We start from the raw sequence: 18,701 nt of genomic DNA on the forward strand, positions 1-18,701 counted from the left end.
GGGAGAATCATGAAACTGAAATGCTAGAGAGAATAATTTTTTCATGTATTCTCTACAGGTGGCATGTATAAAATAATATACTGGTTTTAATAATCAGAAGGGAACTTCACCAAGTAGAGATCTTTCCTCTAACAGGGATTAGAGTCCTTCTCCCATGCATCCAGAAAAAAGTTGTTAAACCCCCACAGATCACACACCACACACACCAAGTTTCTTTCTGTCTGTCATCCACATGTCCAACACAAACCAGTGTCTTTTTCTGCCTCTCTGAACTGAAAGCAGTACCTTTTAGTACTGTGTAGCTTACCGGAGCATAAACATTATCCAAGTACTTGTTTTCAAGAAACTACCTTTAAAGGAAACATGTATTATCTGAGACGCTACTTATGCATATGCAGATATGGCATTTAAACTCAAAGAATAAATATTTTGCTGAATTTGTGTTTCCTGTGCCATTAATTTTTTATGTCTCATTTTGGGTTTGTGTCATGTTGTATGCATATTTTAACCTTAACAGGCTGAGAAGTATGTTCTTCTGCATATTTGTGTAAACTATATACTGATTATACACCAATTAGCTGATCTTAAAAGCAAAAAGATTGTTGGTTTTTTTTTTTCATGCTAGCTATAATTTCTCTGAAGTTGGCAGTATTTGCAAGGGAACACCAAAGCCTGTCTGTGGAGAAGGCCTGAACATATAAACAGCAGAAAGATAATCCAACCAAAAGACAGATCAATGCCTTCAAACTTCCTGTGTTGGAAAGGAAAGCCAAAGCTGAGGATACTGAGGGTCAGACACTTCATCAAGCACAACTGGCACACAACTAGGGCAGTCATTTGCACTAGGTTTAGGAAGAAAAGATTTTAGGAAGGAAATTTTGAGGTTTGCTTTTCTGTTGAAAAATACAACCAGAATCGTAGCTTAGAGTTGACATACTTATACGCCAAGTTATCAACAGCTTGTCTTTTTAATAAATAGGGTGTCTTTCTGTATCCAAATAATCATAAAAGTATTGAACCAAATGATGCAGTGTTTTTCTTGTAAAATACTTTTCCCATTTCTCTAATTTACAAAAATAGACACAAATCTCAATTTTGCATACAACAGACTTGTTATTAATATAAACCTATTATATCATCAAACCTACTTTCACAAAACTCTCCCTTTTAGGATAGGATGCAAATTACCTTTATCATTTAAATTTAGGGTGGAAGGTAAAATAAATAATTCTCAGGAGAACTAGAAAAAACATGTTCTTGCTTGCAGTGTTTGGCTCTGATTAAGAACATGTAACACACGATGAACTGTTCCAGATTTGCTGGCTTGAATAACCTCAATGCAGACTGCATTTACAGTTTATATAAAACAAATACATCTGGCATGGCAGTATCTCTTCTCCTCAAATATGTTTACTTGTAGATCAATTGTTAGTTTACTCACAAAATACAGCCTATCTACTCCAGTTTCACAATTTGGCCTATGAACGTGGTCTCCTATTCTCAGATACACAAAATAGCACAATGAATGGAATACTTAAAAATCAGAACAAAAACTACCCTAAAATAAGCCATAGCCATTTAACAGTTAAGCTCACTGCATGAAAGTTTCCATTATGTCCCTTTATACCTGGATGAAGAACGTACTGAATTTATGACGTATCTGAAACAGTTGCATAGCTTCAGATCTGGTTTTAGATGTTGAAAGTCACCTTAGAAAAGGTGGAATTTCACCATGTCGGAAAAGCATTTAAGGAAAAAAAAGAGTTATCTTTCAGTGTTTTCCTGTTCCAAGACCTGACTGTAATTTTCTTACATTACTAAATAATAGTAACAATAGCAATAATTTTGCTTTCTTTAAACAATCTGAAGGGAAGAAAAGCTTTTCCCAACCTGTTATTACTAGGGTGCAATAATACCAACCCTAAATAGAAAAAAAGGATTTTTTTTTTAAGTCAGCTTTACAAAAGTTTTAGAACAATAGTCTTATATGCCAACCAAAAATTCTGAAGCAGTCAAAAGATAGACTAAAAAACCCACACCTGATGAGGAAAGGATTTTTTTGGCATACGAACTATAGGAAGAAGCAAAAAAATGATCCCTCTCAGGTTCTGGCAAAGGATATGCAAGCCAACCACAGCTGACATTCATACAGCTTCAGACCAATTGCGCAGTGCCATGGCCTTTTTCCCTAGACAGGGCCTGATAATGCAGCTCCTGAAGCACCCATCAAAACTAGCCTAGAGCTGCTGCAGCCCAGGGAACTATCAGGGAAAGCACAAGGACTTTATATTTCCCTAACCCTACCTCTACACTCACGCAAATGTTCCTTTTTTGAGCCTTTCAGAGATGAAGCATGAACTCACTGGAATACTATATTAAAATGCTCACCTTCCTAGATATTAATTGCTATCACTACCATGCTATAGCAGATCTCAACATCTTTGAGTCAGGTGTAAACCAAGGTTTTGCCAATAGGCAGCCTAAGGCAGAGACACCTGAAATATTCTGAAGTTATGAATAAACTTGGATATACCATTGCAATAAATCAGAACAAAAAAAAATCTCCCTCTGAAAAAATCAATATATATTAATATACCTGATTTTAGAAATTAAACATGGTAATTTGGTCAACAGAGTTTAAGTGATTTAGCAAAAGTTACAATGCAACTCTATGGCAGACCTAGAAAATAAACCCATTATTTTTTAGGTGTAGCCCTAACCTCTAGATCATACTTACAACCCTGTGAAGGGAGGAAATACCTACAAATATTAACTCTCACAAATATATTAAGGCCAAGTGTAACAGTTTCCTAAACTATGTACACCAAAGCAGCTTTTTCTACCTTTTGTTTCCATTAGGTCGCTAGTATTTGTAGTCAACAAAGAAACATTAAAGAACGAGAACTGTTTTTACTGCCTCCAGTGAAAAGCAGACAAAATCAAATCCTTCCATCTTCTCCTTGCCTTTCTAACAAAAATCACAGATTCACAGATGGTGATCTACAACTAATAATACAAAAATCAGTTGCCACCCTCACTATGTAATGGAAGTACTAACCCAGGTAGGCTAATACCAGTGAAGTAGTAATGTCCATTACTTAGACGAAATAAGCCTTTACAAGAGGCATTTCAATTTACACTGATTTTATTATAAGAAACCCTAATTTCAATATAGTACTTAGAAATAATTAGCACAAACAGACAAGATATAAAGTTGGATTCTAAATATCTTTTTTATTCAGAAATCCATTCTTTTCCTCTTAGCTACCTAGATGTTTCTTACAAATAATTTAGCTTTTTTCCTTTAATACCACTGTTGGACACTTGTCAGTATTCCTCAAGGAAAAACTCTCTACAAGCCAGAAGCCCGAGAGGCCAAGATTCTTCTGCTCAAAATGTAGATGCCTGCTAAAGTGCTGCCACTTAAATTAGGTCAAACAAGTTAAACAGTTAAGCTACGCAACATAATACCACAGCAGTAGAAAAGCACTTAGCATCATCTTGGTAATAAAAACAATGGACCAGCACAGAATGCTTCACTCCTACATCACTGGATCTGCTCTGAAGTTCCAAGCAGTAAGATTACATTGCCCAAGCAAATAAATAATATTGCCTACTATTTTCACTGCTGAAGAGTGCCTAAAGCCTTGATAATGCATCCCTCTCCTCCTCACTTTCTAACAACATGGAGTAAAAAAAGAAAAGTACCCTCCTCTTTCAGGTCAGGTCACATTCAGTTATCAGTAAACAGATTGAAATAGGGTTTAATAAAAATCACAGCACAAGAACACTTGAAAAAAAATAATCCCTGTGGCTTTAAAGGCTCCCTCTTCAGTAAAATATTGCAACACTTTCCACAAGGAGATTTGCCACATAGATATTAGAAGATTCTGTATTACTTTGTCCTCAAACAAAGATGCCTTGGCACCATGCTCCAACCTACCCCAGGAAAAAAGAGGGGAATTTCTCTTGGCCTTGTTATGCATCTTTAGCTGTACTGCTGGAGTACAGCATGCTGCAATTGCTTTCTCTGCAGCAATGGAAACAGCTGTGGAGAAGCAGCCAAAATGAAAAGTTTAATAACCCTGACACTGTGTAGACGTAGCCATGAGAAGTGCAATCCCCACCAACAGAATCCAATGCAATAACTTTCTAATATGAAATCTGCTATTTCCAGACCTAACCCCTTCCTCAAGCTACAGATCTTCATGTCAGTCTTTGCTTCTCTCCTTTCAATAAATACAAGCTTTGTATTCTCCAGCTACAGACATAAAAAGAGAACTTCTCTGAGCCAGAGGGAAGAAAGAAGAGGAGAAAGTCTGTGCTCTAAGTATCATATTTGGAGTGTTATCCCCTTGTGACTGAACCGAATCTCTGCATCTGCCACAGCTATTAGCCTTCTCCAAATAGCAGCTGAAGCAATATGGAACAGACTTGGTCCCTAGATAATTTCCCAACTCCTCGTATGGTTCTGTATACCAGCCATGAAAAAGAGTAATTCTTGGTAATTTAATTCTGCTGTTGTTTGAAAAACCTATGACCCAAAGCAGAATGTTGGACGTGCCTCCAGATTCAAGATGACATTACAAACTCAAAAGACAAAGCTTTCTGAAATTTATTTCCAATTTTTTCTTTCAGAGGACATCAATCCTTACAAAAGAGGTGGGCATTACTCCCCCTCACATTTTAAAGGAAGTCATACGTTTTTTAGAAATTATTAAATCTTCCTCACTTGTAATTGCAAACCTTAGGTTTAAGACCTCTAGTCAAACTGCAGCTCAAATACAATATTTGCTGATAATACGGAAATTTCCATATGCATAGTCCTAACAATACAGCAGACATGCCAAAATGAAAATTACATTACAGCAATGACTAATGACAACAGATTATTCTGTATAAGACAGCAATCAAGAAACCATCCAGTGAATTCTCCAAGAAAAAACACAACCCATCTCTTGCACACAGCCAACTGTCCTCCCACAAATGGGAGCATAAACATAACCTAAAGAAAAATCCAGCTTTTATATTGCCAGTTTTTTCTTTTGTTCTGATATTTCTGAGAGCAGGACTGGGAGCTAGGGAAAGAGACAGAAGATCTGGAGGCTTTCATTTTAGCAGCTCTAAACCCTACATAGGAATCTGCATTGGGAATCAAGCCAGACATGAAGAACACACATTCCAGTCTGAAATGGAAGACAGTGATAGACACTTCCCAGGAAACTAATGCATTAGGCTTTATGTTTTCCACTTTTTTTCTTTTTTTCTTTTTTTTTTTTTGAAAGTTTTCTGTCAGTAACCAGTCTCTGTCCCAGATAGAACATGAATACATAAATGTGAATTGACATCACTATGCAAAAGCCTCCATATATGCAAGCTGTCAGTTTCTTACTTTAATAAGCTTTAGTAATCTCCTTATACAGCTTTTCTTAATTAAATGTATCCAGGAAGGATTTCCTTAAGAAAGAGATGTCTGTGCAAATTAATGTGGAAATATTAGACATATTCATGCATCTATATGCCAGTCTGAGGACAATGAGATTTAAATTTTTTTTAATTATTCCTGCTATGCCTTTACAGTTAGACTCTAGCTTTATTTCTAGAAACAAGGAAGGTTTACACTTTGTTCTTTTAGAGGTCTGAACTTAATCTGCATTTAAGCTTCCATATACTATACCTTTTTTGTTGGTTCTAATAATTGTCTCAGACAACAATAAAGGGCTTCCATTGGAAACTTCATTTATAGGCTTCTCTGGTGGTTTGTTGGCAGTATTTTCTTTCTTCATGTCCTTCTTTATTTCCTGCAGAGAGTGAAAAGAAAAAGAAGAAACAGTTAAAAAAAAAGGTATACAGAATATTAGAATATTCTAAATCTCAAGATCCAAAGATTTCTTAAAACTTCTGTGTATACAATATGCAGAGGTATAAGTTGAAATGCTACAAAATGAAATTAATTTTCAGTAACTCTTCCAATGAATACTATTTTGTTTCTTTTAAAAAGAGGTTAATTCCTTATTTATGTGTGAAAATTGTAGGACAGCTTTGCAAATCTCTTACTAAAGATCACCAAAGCTGAAAGGTAGGCAGTAAAAAAAAATGTAAACCAAAAACTTCTCAATTTATCCATCAATAAGGTGTAGATTTGATACAGGGCAGAACCGGGTACAGTGCTCCTGATGTAAAGGCATTTAAGTCTGCTTCCCCTCTGTCAAGAAGCCCCCAGAAACAATGATAGCAGGAAGAAAAATATTAGCTAGGAAAATATGACAAATGTTACCGTAATTGGCAGAAGCATATAGAAAGCCTGCTGACAGAGCTGTTGCTAACACTAATACATTTTGACACAGCTGACTACCTTTTAAGGTGATCAACTTCTTTGGCAGTACACAAAGAGTTTCAATGAAAGTGAACCCACAGAAAACAGCTTCCCAGGACTTCACAGTTAGTGCTTGAGAAGATGCACAATACTCCTGTATCGGCTTCTTAGGCAGACTTTGAAGGCCGAACTGCTTCATTGTCTGTATCTATTTTGCCAAAGCATCCAAAATATCATAGCCTTTCATATATTTCATCTTGAAACACCACTAAGGTAGACAAGTAGCATTATCTCCACTTTATAGACAGGTAATCGACACACTAAAGAGACAAAAACATTTGTTTGTAAGCATGTACCAAAAAATAAGGAAAATAAGTTATGTTTGGCACCAAGCTTTGTCCCAGGACACAATCACAGAGCCAGATGGGCTGGGAGGGACCTCAGTAGGTCTCTACTCCAATGTCCAGCTCAAAGCAGGGCCACCTCTGGTGTCAGACCAAGCTGTTCAAGGCCATTTGCCCAGTTGGATCTTGAAAACCTCCAAGGACAGAGATTGCACAAGCTCATGAGCAACCTGCTCCACTGCTTGACTGCCCTTATAGTGACAAAAGATTCCCTTATACATAGTCTGAAACTTTCTTTTCAAGTCCCAACATCTCTTATCTGTTCTTCCCATCAGGTGCCACTGTGGACAGCCTGGCTCTGTCTTTTGGATAACCTTCTTCTATGTATTGGAAGGTCATGGAACATATGCTCCAGCTTCCACAGCCACAGAACTTGTTCCAGTTTATCAATGTCTTTCTTTTACAAAATGGGATGCTGTATTCTAGATGTGGACTAACGAGTGCCAAGGAAAGAAGGATTATCACCTCCTCAATCTGCAGGATATTAATGCAGCCCAGGATGCTGTTGACTGTGTTTGATGCCAGGTGACAAGACTGGGTCATGTTTAGCTTGCTGCCCACCAGGACCCCCAGGTCCTTTTCAGAAGAGTTGCTCTCAAACCCATCAGGACCCAGCCTGTATGCCTGACAGCAATTCCTCATTCCCATGGACAGAACTGGTGTTTGCCCTTGCTGGATTTACTAAGGTTCCTGTCTGGGTCCCTCCGAACATCAGCCCAGCCTTCAAGCATGTCGACTGCTCCCATGATTTGGTGTCATCTGCAAATTCGAGAAGATCTTCTACATTGAGCAGGTATCAGGGACAGGAGATAGTTTCAGACAAATTCTTCCCCATGTAAAAACCTCTAACTCTTGTCCTCCCTTTCAACTTTCATACATTCACTGTACTCTTCTACATCCCACTGCAGTAGCAACTTCCACCATCCCACAGCACTGTACCACATACAGGAAATACTGTAGATCTTATTTAGGTTTCCAACATATCAGACATGAGCACTAAACCATAGAAAGCAAATTTCTATTTGAAGTTTCTGAAGTTGTTATCTGAGAAGATTGCACACAGTTCTTGTATAAAAGTGAACCACATGATAATTTAAGAACATTGCATGCATTTAGAAGAAAATGTTACATTGCTTTCTAAAAAATAGACTAGACTAATACATACAATATTCCACAAGCTTTTTTTCACAGACTTAAAAATTAAAACAGATAATAAATAAGTCCACCTGAAGCTTATTGTATTGAAGCTTTAAATTTATCTTGCAGCTAGGTGACAAACTTACAGTATGTTAAAAAATTATCTACAGTTTAAGCAGAATTTCTGAGTCAAACAGCACTCTTGTGAACAGGACCACAGGACAACAGCCTACAGAAGACCCCATCTTGCCAGAACTTGCTTCCTGTGTGTCATTAGTGTGTTATTTCCCATTCCTTATGTCAGAAAGTAATTAAATCCTCAACTCACAATTTTTGAAACTCACAAAGTTTTTGCAACTTCAAAAGTGACAGATAAAATTATCTGCTATAACAGAAAGTGCTGTACCCTCAAGTCTCCAGATGAATGATTCTAGTGCCTTTGCTGCTGCTGACAGCTTTTTGAAGAAGCCTTGTTTTGACTCCCGAAAAAAACCCCAACAGGAATACAACAAGCCACTCCCAAACATTGGCATTTGTTTGTAGGGTGGGAAGTCTTACACTTCCTTTCTTGTCCACTATTCATAGAAAAAAAAAAAAGACAAGACAAATGTGCTGAGTGTCCAATAAGCCAAAATCCATACAGAATGTACAGTACCTTGCAGTCACCCAAATCATCTAAGAATTGCTTTTTTCATACCTTTCTAGTACTGATTTGGGCAAATTTTCAGCACTGTTTCCTTTCATGATCATGAGAAAGGTCATAATTTTCCCTAGCCCACAGTAATATAATGTGATCAACCCCAGCAGCATGAAATTACAGATCCAGGAGGGAATTGAAAAGAAAAGTGGAAAATTCTCTGAACAGCAAAACAGAAATCAATCAATCAAAAGCCAATGCTGCCCAGCTAAGTTGAAATCTTAACAGAAATGTACTCACACTTAGCAATACCCTATGGGAAGCCCATATCTAAGCAGCTTAGCACACATTCTGCAGTAGAGAAGTTATGCCAGCTTTAAGCCACTTGCTCACCTTTTCAGTCCTGGTCTTAGTCTATGGCACAAGATTTAAAAACATACAAAAAAAACCAAACCAAAGCCCCATACCTTAAGCAGACTCACTGCTGCAGCCTGCAGCAAACATTAGTGCCAATATTATACCCTCTGTCCTCAGCCCTCTAGTACATTGTTTCTGCCTCAGCACTGACTTCTCTTCTACACTGCTCACCCTTGGGGACCTCCGGATTTTGGGATTTTTTCTTCAGCTGTGGCCCAAACAGAGGTAGGATACTGGCCCTGTCCATGACTTTCATTGCTAATACACCTCCTGGTCCACACTGCGAAGCCCTCTCCCATGCAGTGCCTGGGCACAGCCCAGTGGTTAACCCAGCACACAGGCTGTTCCCAACAGGCAACGTGGAAGAGGTGAGCTGGCAGACAAAGGGCAGGACAGAAGGTTTTGCCATCTGAGATGAGCTATGCCTCTTATCCTCAGGACAAAGAAAGGGACCCTAATGCTGTTAAATTCAGAAATGTTGACACAGCCTTTTATACATATCCCCACACTTACCTGCTTTAAAAAAGGTCATTACTCTGAAACACTATAATGCCTTACTGAAAACTGCATTTCTGCTTGAAAAATTGAGTGAAAACAAACACAAACAACTCTGGCCACCAAGCCAGCTCACTTTATTTCACAAAAAAACCCCCACTGAAAATTACTACCTTGCATATTTGGTAAATGATGCAACTACAATGGCCCTAAAAGCTTGGTGCTCCATTAGTAATTGTTACAGAAATCTCTCTTCATAACCCCCTCATTCTAGATTCGCATGGAGGAAAAGCGCACCACTGAGGAAAGAGTAGGCAAATAAAGCTTCCAAACCCACGTGTACCAAAGGTGGCTTTTGGAAACTTTCCCCAGTGTACTGCAAAATCCACTTTCGGTTCTGGTTTCAAGTTGAAGTTTTCAGATGGAATTTCTTCTTTAAAAGAAATACTATGTACACAAAGAAGTAGAAAGCAAACTTTCACTTAGGACAGGAAGTCCCCAAGCTGCCACGGGTAGTTCAAGAACAGCTGAATATAAATACTAAAGGAGGATGAACAGAAACTAATAATCCAGTTGTGAGCTCGGGGACTGCTGTTTCTTGAAGAAGGATCTTGTATATGAAAAGAGAGGAGAAACAAGAAAGGTAAGAGACTTTACTACATTATAATGCTCTAAAATAATGGAAAAAAATCAACCTAGAATTAGCTGTCTGCCTAGCAAGGACTGCAGTGTACTTCCTGACTATGGACTGTTGCACTGGCTCCTGGTGGTATTTTGACTACAGCAAATATACTCACACCCTGATCAGATACAACCACCACACACTGTGGGCCAATCTGCCCTTGAGTAGGACAGGGAGGACCAGACAAATACTGCAGGACATCTGTGGCATGCTGAATCTCCTCAAAAGGAAACCATGTGATCACCTTCACTAGGAATCCCCATAGTGACACTAGCTGGACCAGACTCAAAGACCTAGAGATCCCTTTCCAGAACCAAGTTCACAAATGCCCATGGAGACCCCTGCACAGAGCCTCAGGAGAAGGGGCACAAACGGATCCCCAAGTGCAGCGCTTGGCTCTTCACCTCACCACAAGTGTCTCACCTAGTCCTCTGATCTGTAGATGTTTCTGCAGAATGAGCAGCTGTCTCACAGACACAGCCTGCCTGCAAAGAGGTAGGCTTTCACAGTGCTAACAGCTTTAAAAATATCTCTAAACCTAATTTTTTATGATATTTGATACTTGATTTGGGGACATTTGCCTGGTATAAATTTCCTTGGTCAAAATGCTGCATTTTTTCCTAGCCCACACAAAGATAATTGCAGGTTATTAGCAGATAATTTGCAAGGGATTCTGCCTCAGGAACCCAGCCCTTAAGTAAATGACCTCACATTTCAACCACTAAATCTAAACCAGGTCCTATTGACGCCACAGATTTTAAGACAGCTTCCACCTCTTCTATATGTGGGTTTCAGAGTGATTCCAATATGATAAGCAGTTCTTACCCGGAAGAGGCATCCTTGATCTGAGAAATACTGAAAAAAGTACGGAATTTTAAAAATAAACTTTAAGCCTGATTTGATGAAATATTACAATTTCAAAGACATTATGGGAATGTAAGCATATTTCAGAGTACTCTGAAGGCCCTTACACTTTGTATACCCTTTTAATATAATGTAACTAGGCTTCAACCATACAGCCAAATCACCATGAAAAGATTATTTTCTTCTGGAAAATTTTGAAATATGGTTTCTCCAAAGAAACACAAAATACTAGAGAATACTTGAGCTGGTTTTATTTGGATCTTCTCTAATCCAATCCGATATCAGTATGAGCCACAGAAAACTTGTGAGACATTTTTCGTAAGCTTGTGAGTTTTACATGATCAAATATTAACAACAAGTTATATAGTGTGATGAAACTCCATCACATAGCAAAATACAACATATTCAAGTGTACCTGTACCCTATTAAATGGCTGTTTCAATCTATAAAATCCAGAAACTAAGCATCTTTCATATTTTTTTAATTAAAAAGCTGTTACTCATTGACATGATACACACCTTTTCAAGCTGGAGAGAGACAAAAACAGTGGTCAATGGTTTACAAAGAGAAAAGTTTTAGGCTCACCTTCCATTTTTCTGCTATTGTTTGCAAGACCTAGCTTTGTTTTCAGGATTTCATCATTCATTACCCTTCAAGGAAAAAGTCTATTATATCTGTGTGTCTACCTGCTAAAGTTTCTGCTCATCTATCAAAAAGCTTCCTTTAATTTACAACAAATCCTTGAATTAGGTCAGTCACAAAAGTTACAGTTAGTATCTGTTACCAAGTCTGAAGGAAAGTACAAGAGCTTCTGCCATTTTCACTACACCAAAGTTTCGAGAATTTTTTTACTCTAGCAGTTCTGACCTTTACAGGAAACTCAGCTGAAATCATTTGAGGAAATTGCTGTAACCCTTTCCATGACTGTAAAGTCAATGAAATACTGTTCTATGCTGCTGTAGGTATGAAATGCTATAGCCAACACTACGTTCCTCATAGTTCTTGGGAGCCATGAGAAATGATGAGAAAAATCACTATCAGACCACAGGGTGATTTATCTATGGCTTCTACATGCAAAGGCAAAACCAGTTATTGCATACTAGAAGCAAGAGGTTTAAACAAAATCAGACTTTTGAAAACAAGACACAAGCATACTGAAAGAGTTAAAAGCTGAGAAATAATGAGGCTTTTACAATTCAAAAATCTACAGCCTGTACATTGCTTGAGGCAAAATACTGGAGCAAGAATAAGAACCCAGAATCATATGCAGCCAGGGGGAAACCACGCAACACATTTGAATTATCAAAAGACGACAATGGAAACGTCTGAAGCGCTTTGACCCCTCTGAGATACAGAATGCTTTTCCTTTAATCTCTTTTCTCAAAAATCATACTTTACATTTCAAGACACAACTGCCACCATGATTTCCTGCAAACAATGTCTGCAACTTCAAACAATATATGAATTCAATTACCCATTTATCTTAAAACCTCAAATTTTAACTCTGCTGCAGAGTACATCAAAGAAATAGTCATTCTGAGTCATTTTTCGTGACATTTCCACTAAAACTAGTTAAGAGTCATTGAATAATTATAAATGAGCTTAGATATAAATGCAACTCTGGTATTGTCAAGACTCTTGTAGTTCTACTACGAAATAAACAATGTATCCAGCAGCAAGGTTTGAACAAACCTTCCCAGTAACTGAACTACCATCAATGTGAAAATTCTTTTCAACCAGAAAGATGGTAGCAGCACTAAAATCCACTATGCCTTAAACTAGTACTAGCCTTAAACTCCATAAAGAGCAAAATGACAACCTTTCAAAGACAATAAAAAAAACACCTAGCTTTTATTTTCCTGGCTTCTGCATCACTTGAGATTCACTAGTCTTTGGTTTCTCCTTTCTAGGGCAATACCAGCTCTAAGACACCGAGGCGGAACATGGGACCTTCAAGCACCACTACCAAGACTGAGATCTCTCCATTAGCTGTCCATGACAGGAGACACTTAGCAGTGGCTCTGTCAACAAAGAGAGAGGGAAGGACAGCTTGGAGAGTGTGCTTCCCCAGCAGTGACCCCCAGCTTCTAGCAGCTGCACAGATCCCCATACTGCTGTTACACACATATATCATATGAGCTCATGACAAAAGTTATGCTCTTGTTTCACTACAGGACTCCACATCCTCTCTCCTCTTTTCACTATCAGCTTATCCCAAGTTTATAGGAAACTTGTTTGCAACTGCCTGATACGGATGTGACATAATCTTTGAAAAAAAAAAAATAGGGTTACCGCTCATGAGCCTCCTGGTTTGTGCAGTACTGCCTAGTTCTGGGGTTATTTCTAAACCACAGCCTCCTAAACCTCTCTCAAAGAGTTCTTTGGTTTCTGTATCTAGCCTTCAAAATCAAGCCCATTTCTGAGTCTCACATGACTTCTATCTGATTTATGGCTTGATAGAGAAAAGTGTTATTTGTTCACTGAGTTTTACATGCTGAACAGTCTATCTATTCCAGTAGTAACAGCAGCAATATTCAGAATAAAGGACGTTAAGGATGAAGGCTCTGAAATGCCTTATCCTCTTTTTGTTCTTGTTGTGTTCCATAAAAAATATGCAATCTTTTGTTTTGCTCCCTCCAGGTGCAAATAAATTCTTGAAAGCCATCCACATACAGTCAGAAGCGCTGCTTGCATGGCTGCTCAGGTAAGCCCTTGCTTCTCAGATGGAGGGTCTCATGAACGCTGAAAAGCTTCCTGACAGGGCACTGCTCAGCTATTTACGTAGGTATCTAGAACCTAGCCTGCACAACCATAAATTCATTACATAGGTGTAAGTAAAGGCTTCCACAGCCTAGCTGTCATGTGTATTGTTCTTGCAGAGTTAAAATATTAATGCTATTTTTAATTTTATTTATAAACTTTACTTAATACAGAGACAATACCTCAAACATTTGGGTCATTGTATTGGGTCACATAAAAGTATGTAAAAAAATTAATAGTTTGGATTTAGTGCAAACAATTTGCAACAAACAAAATTACTATGAAATGACAAAGCAACAGTTGTTACAAAAGAAAATTAACTCTTACATCCAGTGTATTCCATATTAATGGCAAAAATACTGTGCCACTGGAGGCATAGTACAAACAGCTCTTGCTGAAACTTCTCTGTGCTATTTGTGGCTGAACGTTCCCTGTTTACCCGAGCCTGAGATGCCTGTGCTATGATGCCCTCCTTACCACAGCTCTAAGGAGGCCACAGTGCCACACCTGAATTCCTCTGTTCCTCTCCTACGCACCAAGGCCCAGTATGCTACAGCAAACCAAAGCTGCTCTTTTAAAGAATCTCCACATTCTTCCTTTTTTGATACAGCTTTGTTACATTTTTTGTACATACTTCTGATAATAAAAGGTCTTCTAGATAAGATATGCACTCGCTTATGTAGAAAGCCTTGTGCTTTTAGAAAGATGAGTGCATGTTTTATAATAAAACTAACTCTCAGATTTCTTAAGTCTTATGTAATCTTTCAGCTCTGTTTTCATATGAGCATGAGTGTGCATCCATTCAGATCAATAAAATTTCCTTTTTTCCATGCCCTTAGCCTCACACTTCATTCTTCGGTTCAAAAGGAGACAGCTCATATTCACCTTTGCTATCTTAGTGTTGTTTTTTTTTTCAATTACAAAAAAAATTTAAATAAAATAATAAAAGAAAGGGGAAAGAAGGAAAAGGGACTATGAGAAACAGCAAGGAATACAACAGTAAGAAAAGTGGGGAGCACATTTTAAAAACATGTGTACCAAATATATAAGACCAATTGTCTCAGAGATAGTCAGAAGGAAAAAAGAATACACCCTCTCCTCATTATGGCTTGGGTTTTGGAGATGTGCTTGGCTACAGCAGTGATTAGCTTCACTACACCAGGACAAGCAATTCATTACATCTTAATGCACTTAACAGACCAAGGCTGAAAATTATAATTAGAGAAATTAAAAAAGGCAAATAGGAGAAAGATGATATGCTGGGTGCTGGATGACATTCCAAGACACTTGATTCATCCTGACCCCAACACTGGCATGCTGAGGAGGGGAGAGTGCTCCAGGCCTGATGCTCTGTTCCTGATCTCCTCTCTATCAGGTACTCTAACAGCACCTATGAATCCCACACCTTGGTAGCAGAAAAAACGACAGTACCTTTCCCTGAGATGTTACAATCTAAAAGAGGTGTAAGAAAAATTATAACCGATTAACAGAAACATCAGATAGCAAGAAGCATGAAGAAGCAAAAGTGATCATCACGGGCCAGGTGCATAAGCACTTAGCAGCATTTTGTAAGCACTGTGACATGACACCTCTAAGAAAGTCTTTGAAAGACAGCGAGTAAATCTGTGGATCTTTATGTGCAGGTTCCCCAGGTAGGTGAGAAGTACAAAAGCAGAAGCATGTTTTAAATTTATTAAATAGGTGAGGAAAACAGAACTTGTCACCTAGCCAGCAGAACAGGGGTACACAGTCCTATCATCCATGTATGAGGCACTTAAGAGATGGTGGCCAAAAGACTCTAAAAATTAAAGTGGACAAGTCATAGAGCTCACATAGGCTTTGCATTTCTGAAACCTTACAGAGAATCATACTGTTTGGCTGCAGTGGGTTTCATAACCTGGAAGTGACCTTATTTTGACCTGACACCAAGTTGTCTGCTAGCACCCACCAGTGAACCCCTGAAGCACACACTCCTCCCCAGTTTTAATCTGGGGCTGAGAGTTTGTTCTGCTTTACATATCTAGCAACACATGTGAATAGTGAGATCTGGGGCAAGAGGCACTGCTGCAGCAGGGATTGCTATGGGGAAGATGCTTGGCAACCAGCCCCTTCAGCTGGAGCCCTCCTCCTCCTCTCACATCTTCATTAACCCTCATGACAATGGGTGGCCAGTCAGGCTTTCATCAGTTGGATCTCCTGCCTTTCACCTGTGTTTGGCAATAGCACAGTACAGTCTGTATGGGTTTCAGCTGCCTCATGATCTCAACACATGTACACACACACACACGCACACGCACACCTCTGCAGGTGCTTAGAAACATGTGCATGCTCCTCCCTGCATCTGTGGCAAGGTACTGTGGGGAGGCACAAAAGGTGCTTCTCAACCAGCTTCCCCTTAGTCCAGCTCCAGCAGAGTGAAATTATTCAAGCAATTTCAGTTTTTAACAGAATAAAGTTTCTTTTCACAAGGCTCCATTTTCATCCAACTATTAGAAGCATTATTACTTTTCTTGAAAGTGTAATGTTGTTTCTCATTTCTTTGAGCAGAGAGTGGGATATACCAGAATTGAGCATGTTAATAGTTTCCCCCCAACAGGTACCTGGCTATATTAAAAAAGGCCTGCTGTAACAGACTACAGTTTTAAAGAGTGATAAAATGGTTATTTTGTATAGCAGAAATATTTCTGCTGTCAGTATAAAAAGCCCTGTGCATATTACCACGTAAAGCAAGGTTAGTACCATATACAAGAAACTACCTGAATCCATGAATTTCCAGGATTGTATCTTTGTTCCTTCTCACAACTATACAGTTTGAAGTAAGTGACAACCTACATACTTACAAAAAAAGCAATGTGATACATTATTACAAATTGTAATGTGTTAGATAACCAGGTAAGCTATCTCTATGACACAGCCAGGTTCAGAGAGAGACAAAGTACAACAAATCCTTTACGCAGAATCCTATCACGCACCAGATGATCCTTAACAGCAGGATTTTTTAATGAGAACATTAACTGACTCATTCAGTGCACTGCATTCTCTGTTTAAAATCATATGGAAGATTTTTTTAATGAAAGGATTTATCTTCTCTAAATGATATGTTGTACAGCAAAAAAGAAAAACAAAATAACCCCCAAAACCCGAATGAAAGTCACTGTGCTATGCAAAACATACAAAATACAGAAAATACAGCTGCACAGAATTTCAAAATATTCATTTAAACCACACTTTAAAAAACCCTGGTGATGGTCCAAAAAGCCATTTTTCTTTCCAATTAACAAGTCAGGAAAAATTGTATGAATTCCTATAGAAGTCTTTAATCACATAATTCTACATTACAGAATGAAGAACTGTACCATAAAAAGGTTTGGGCAAATTACAGAAATTCCTATCGCAATTTTGATAGACTTGTCTTCAAATACATGCTACTCTATTAAATCAACCCAGTTACTCAGCCCTCTACAGCACACAGCTATAAAGGTTATGCAGAGAAGTCTACTGAATCTATGTAGACAGGGCTAGTGTTGTGCAATTCCACTGCATGTAAAATTAAAATTAAGATTCCTGAAGATGCATCAGTATTTTAAAAGAGTTCCCTCAGACAAGCTGAGACTTTTTTCAAGAAGAAAAAAGGGCTCATGAAAATATTTATCAGGAAAGATAGTTACAGTGTTACAGGATTTTTAGGGTTTTGTTTGTTTGCATAACCAGTTGTATGAAAGCTAGCAAGCATTAATGAAATAAGTTCCTGGATTAAATCAGTGTTAATGAGATCAGGAGTAGACACATCATTATTCAAATCACACACCATGTGAACAGTATGCACTGCCAGATTTGTAAATCAGAGATTAGAATTTAACAACTCTTCCTTCTGCAGTCTGACAGTTTAGGGCTAGAGGTCTCTTCATAAATACTGCTGGCATCCACCTGCCATAGCTTAACAAGAAAATGTATTATGATTCCAGTTTTTCCTGGTGCTAAGAACCAAAAATTACAAGAGAGAACTGATGGCAGAGGCAGTTCCTCAGCACTTCTGACAGCCATGTTCCTCAAATTTTACAACGCTTACAGCTGTCAAGCAACATTTGTTATTTAATTATTTTCCTTCTTAATCTCACCTTGCTTCTTGCAAACATTACAGCAGGTACAGGTTAATTCACTTGAGTTTGGAATGGGGCCATACAACTTGTGGATTCCTTTTTGTCTAGTACAGCCTTCTGAGTTCCTTCTCGTGTTGCCGATATCCTCATCTTCAGTGGTGGTTCTCTTTCTAGTATGTCTGGTATGCAAAAGTTTACTTCAAAGACTGAAAAGGTCATTTTTAAGGGGGGAAAAAAAAAAAAAAAGATCTGAATCTTTTCAGTTTCATAGCAAGAATTTTAATAATCCCCATTAAAAGATACTGCAGAACCATGGAAATCCATTTATAAAAAGTAGGTCACATGTTCCTTTGGAGGTATTAGACTTAATCCTAAAGACTTGATACTTAGAAAAGATAGCCCTATTCATAAAGTCTTAAGAGCTGGGAAAGTTGGCCCAAAGCTGAAACAACAGGTCTCAAAAATTCCATGGCTGACATGGAGAAACACAGCAGCTGTCCTGTACACTTCAGACTACTTTCTCTTAGTAGAGTGGAGGTTTCTTTCCATGGTAGAACCTCTAGGTCCTTATGTTGTATGCTCTTTTAACAGCAGTGAAAAAGGAGCAAGCAGGCAAAAGGAGATGCATGGCTCAATCTATTCAAGCAGAACAACCTTCTACATTTTCGTCTTATCCAAGAGAAAGGAGGTTTAAAGAATGCAAACAGTAGAAATAACCATGCTCAACACTGACCCAGAACAGCAAAGAGTGCTGCTCAAGACTAAAAAAGGTGTGATAAGTGCTACAACTGCCTGGAAGAGTTTGATAATGCCATTGGTATTTGTATGAGAGGTGCAGCCTAGCATCTCAGATGGGAGATGATTTGGTGACCATGATCCTCACCTGAAA

At 38.4% G+C, this 18,701-nt stretch overlaps 1 protein-coding gene across 5 annotated transcripts in view; it reads right to left on the minus strand.

Annotated features, from left to right (window-relative positions):
• SH3KBP1 (SH3 domain containing kinase binding protein 1) overlaps positions 1-18,701 on the minus strand; it is a 201,684-nt gene that overhangs the window by 141,563 nt on the left and 41,420 nt on the right. For 4 of the 5 annotated variants that reach the window (XR_003398469.1, XM_026849086.1, XM_026849077.1 and 1 more), the window contains exon 2: positions 5,678-5,801. Coding sequence is in view for 4 of the 5 variants with exons in the window: in XM_026849086.1 (XP_026704887.1) it covers positions 5,678-5,801 (124 nt within the window). In the remaining variant the exon portion in view is untranslated. Of the gene's footprint in view, positions 1-5,677; positions 5,802-7,608; positions 7,613-15,636; positions 15,642-18,701 lie in introns of those variants that run through there. The other variant, XM_026849110.1, reaches the window with a different exon arrangement.

The sequence above is a fragment of the Athene cunicularia genome (assembly GCF_003259725.1).
Source record: "Athene cunicularia isolate RWA chromosome 1 unlocalized genomic scaffold, athCun1 chr1_part1, whole genome shotgun sequence".
NCBI lineage: Eukaryota > Metazoa > Chordata > Aves > Strigiformes > Strigidae > Athene > Athene cunicularia.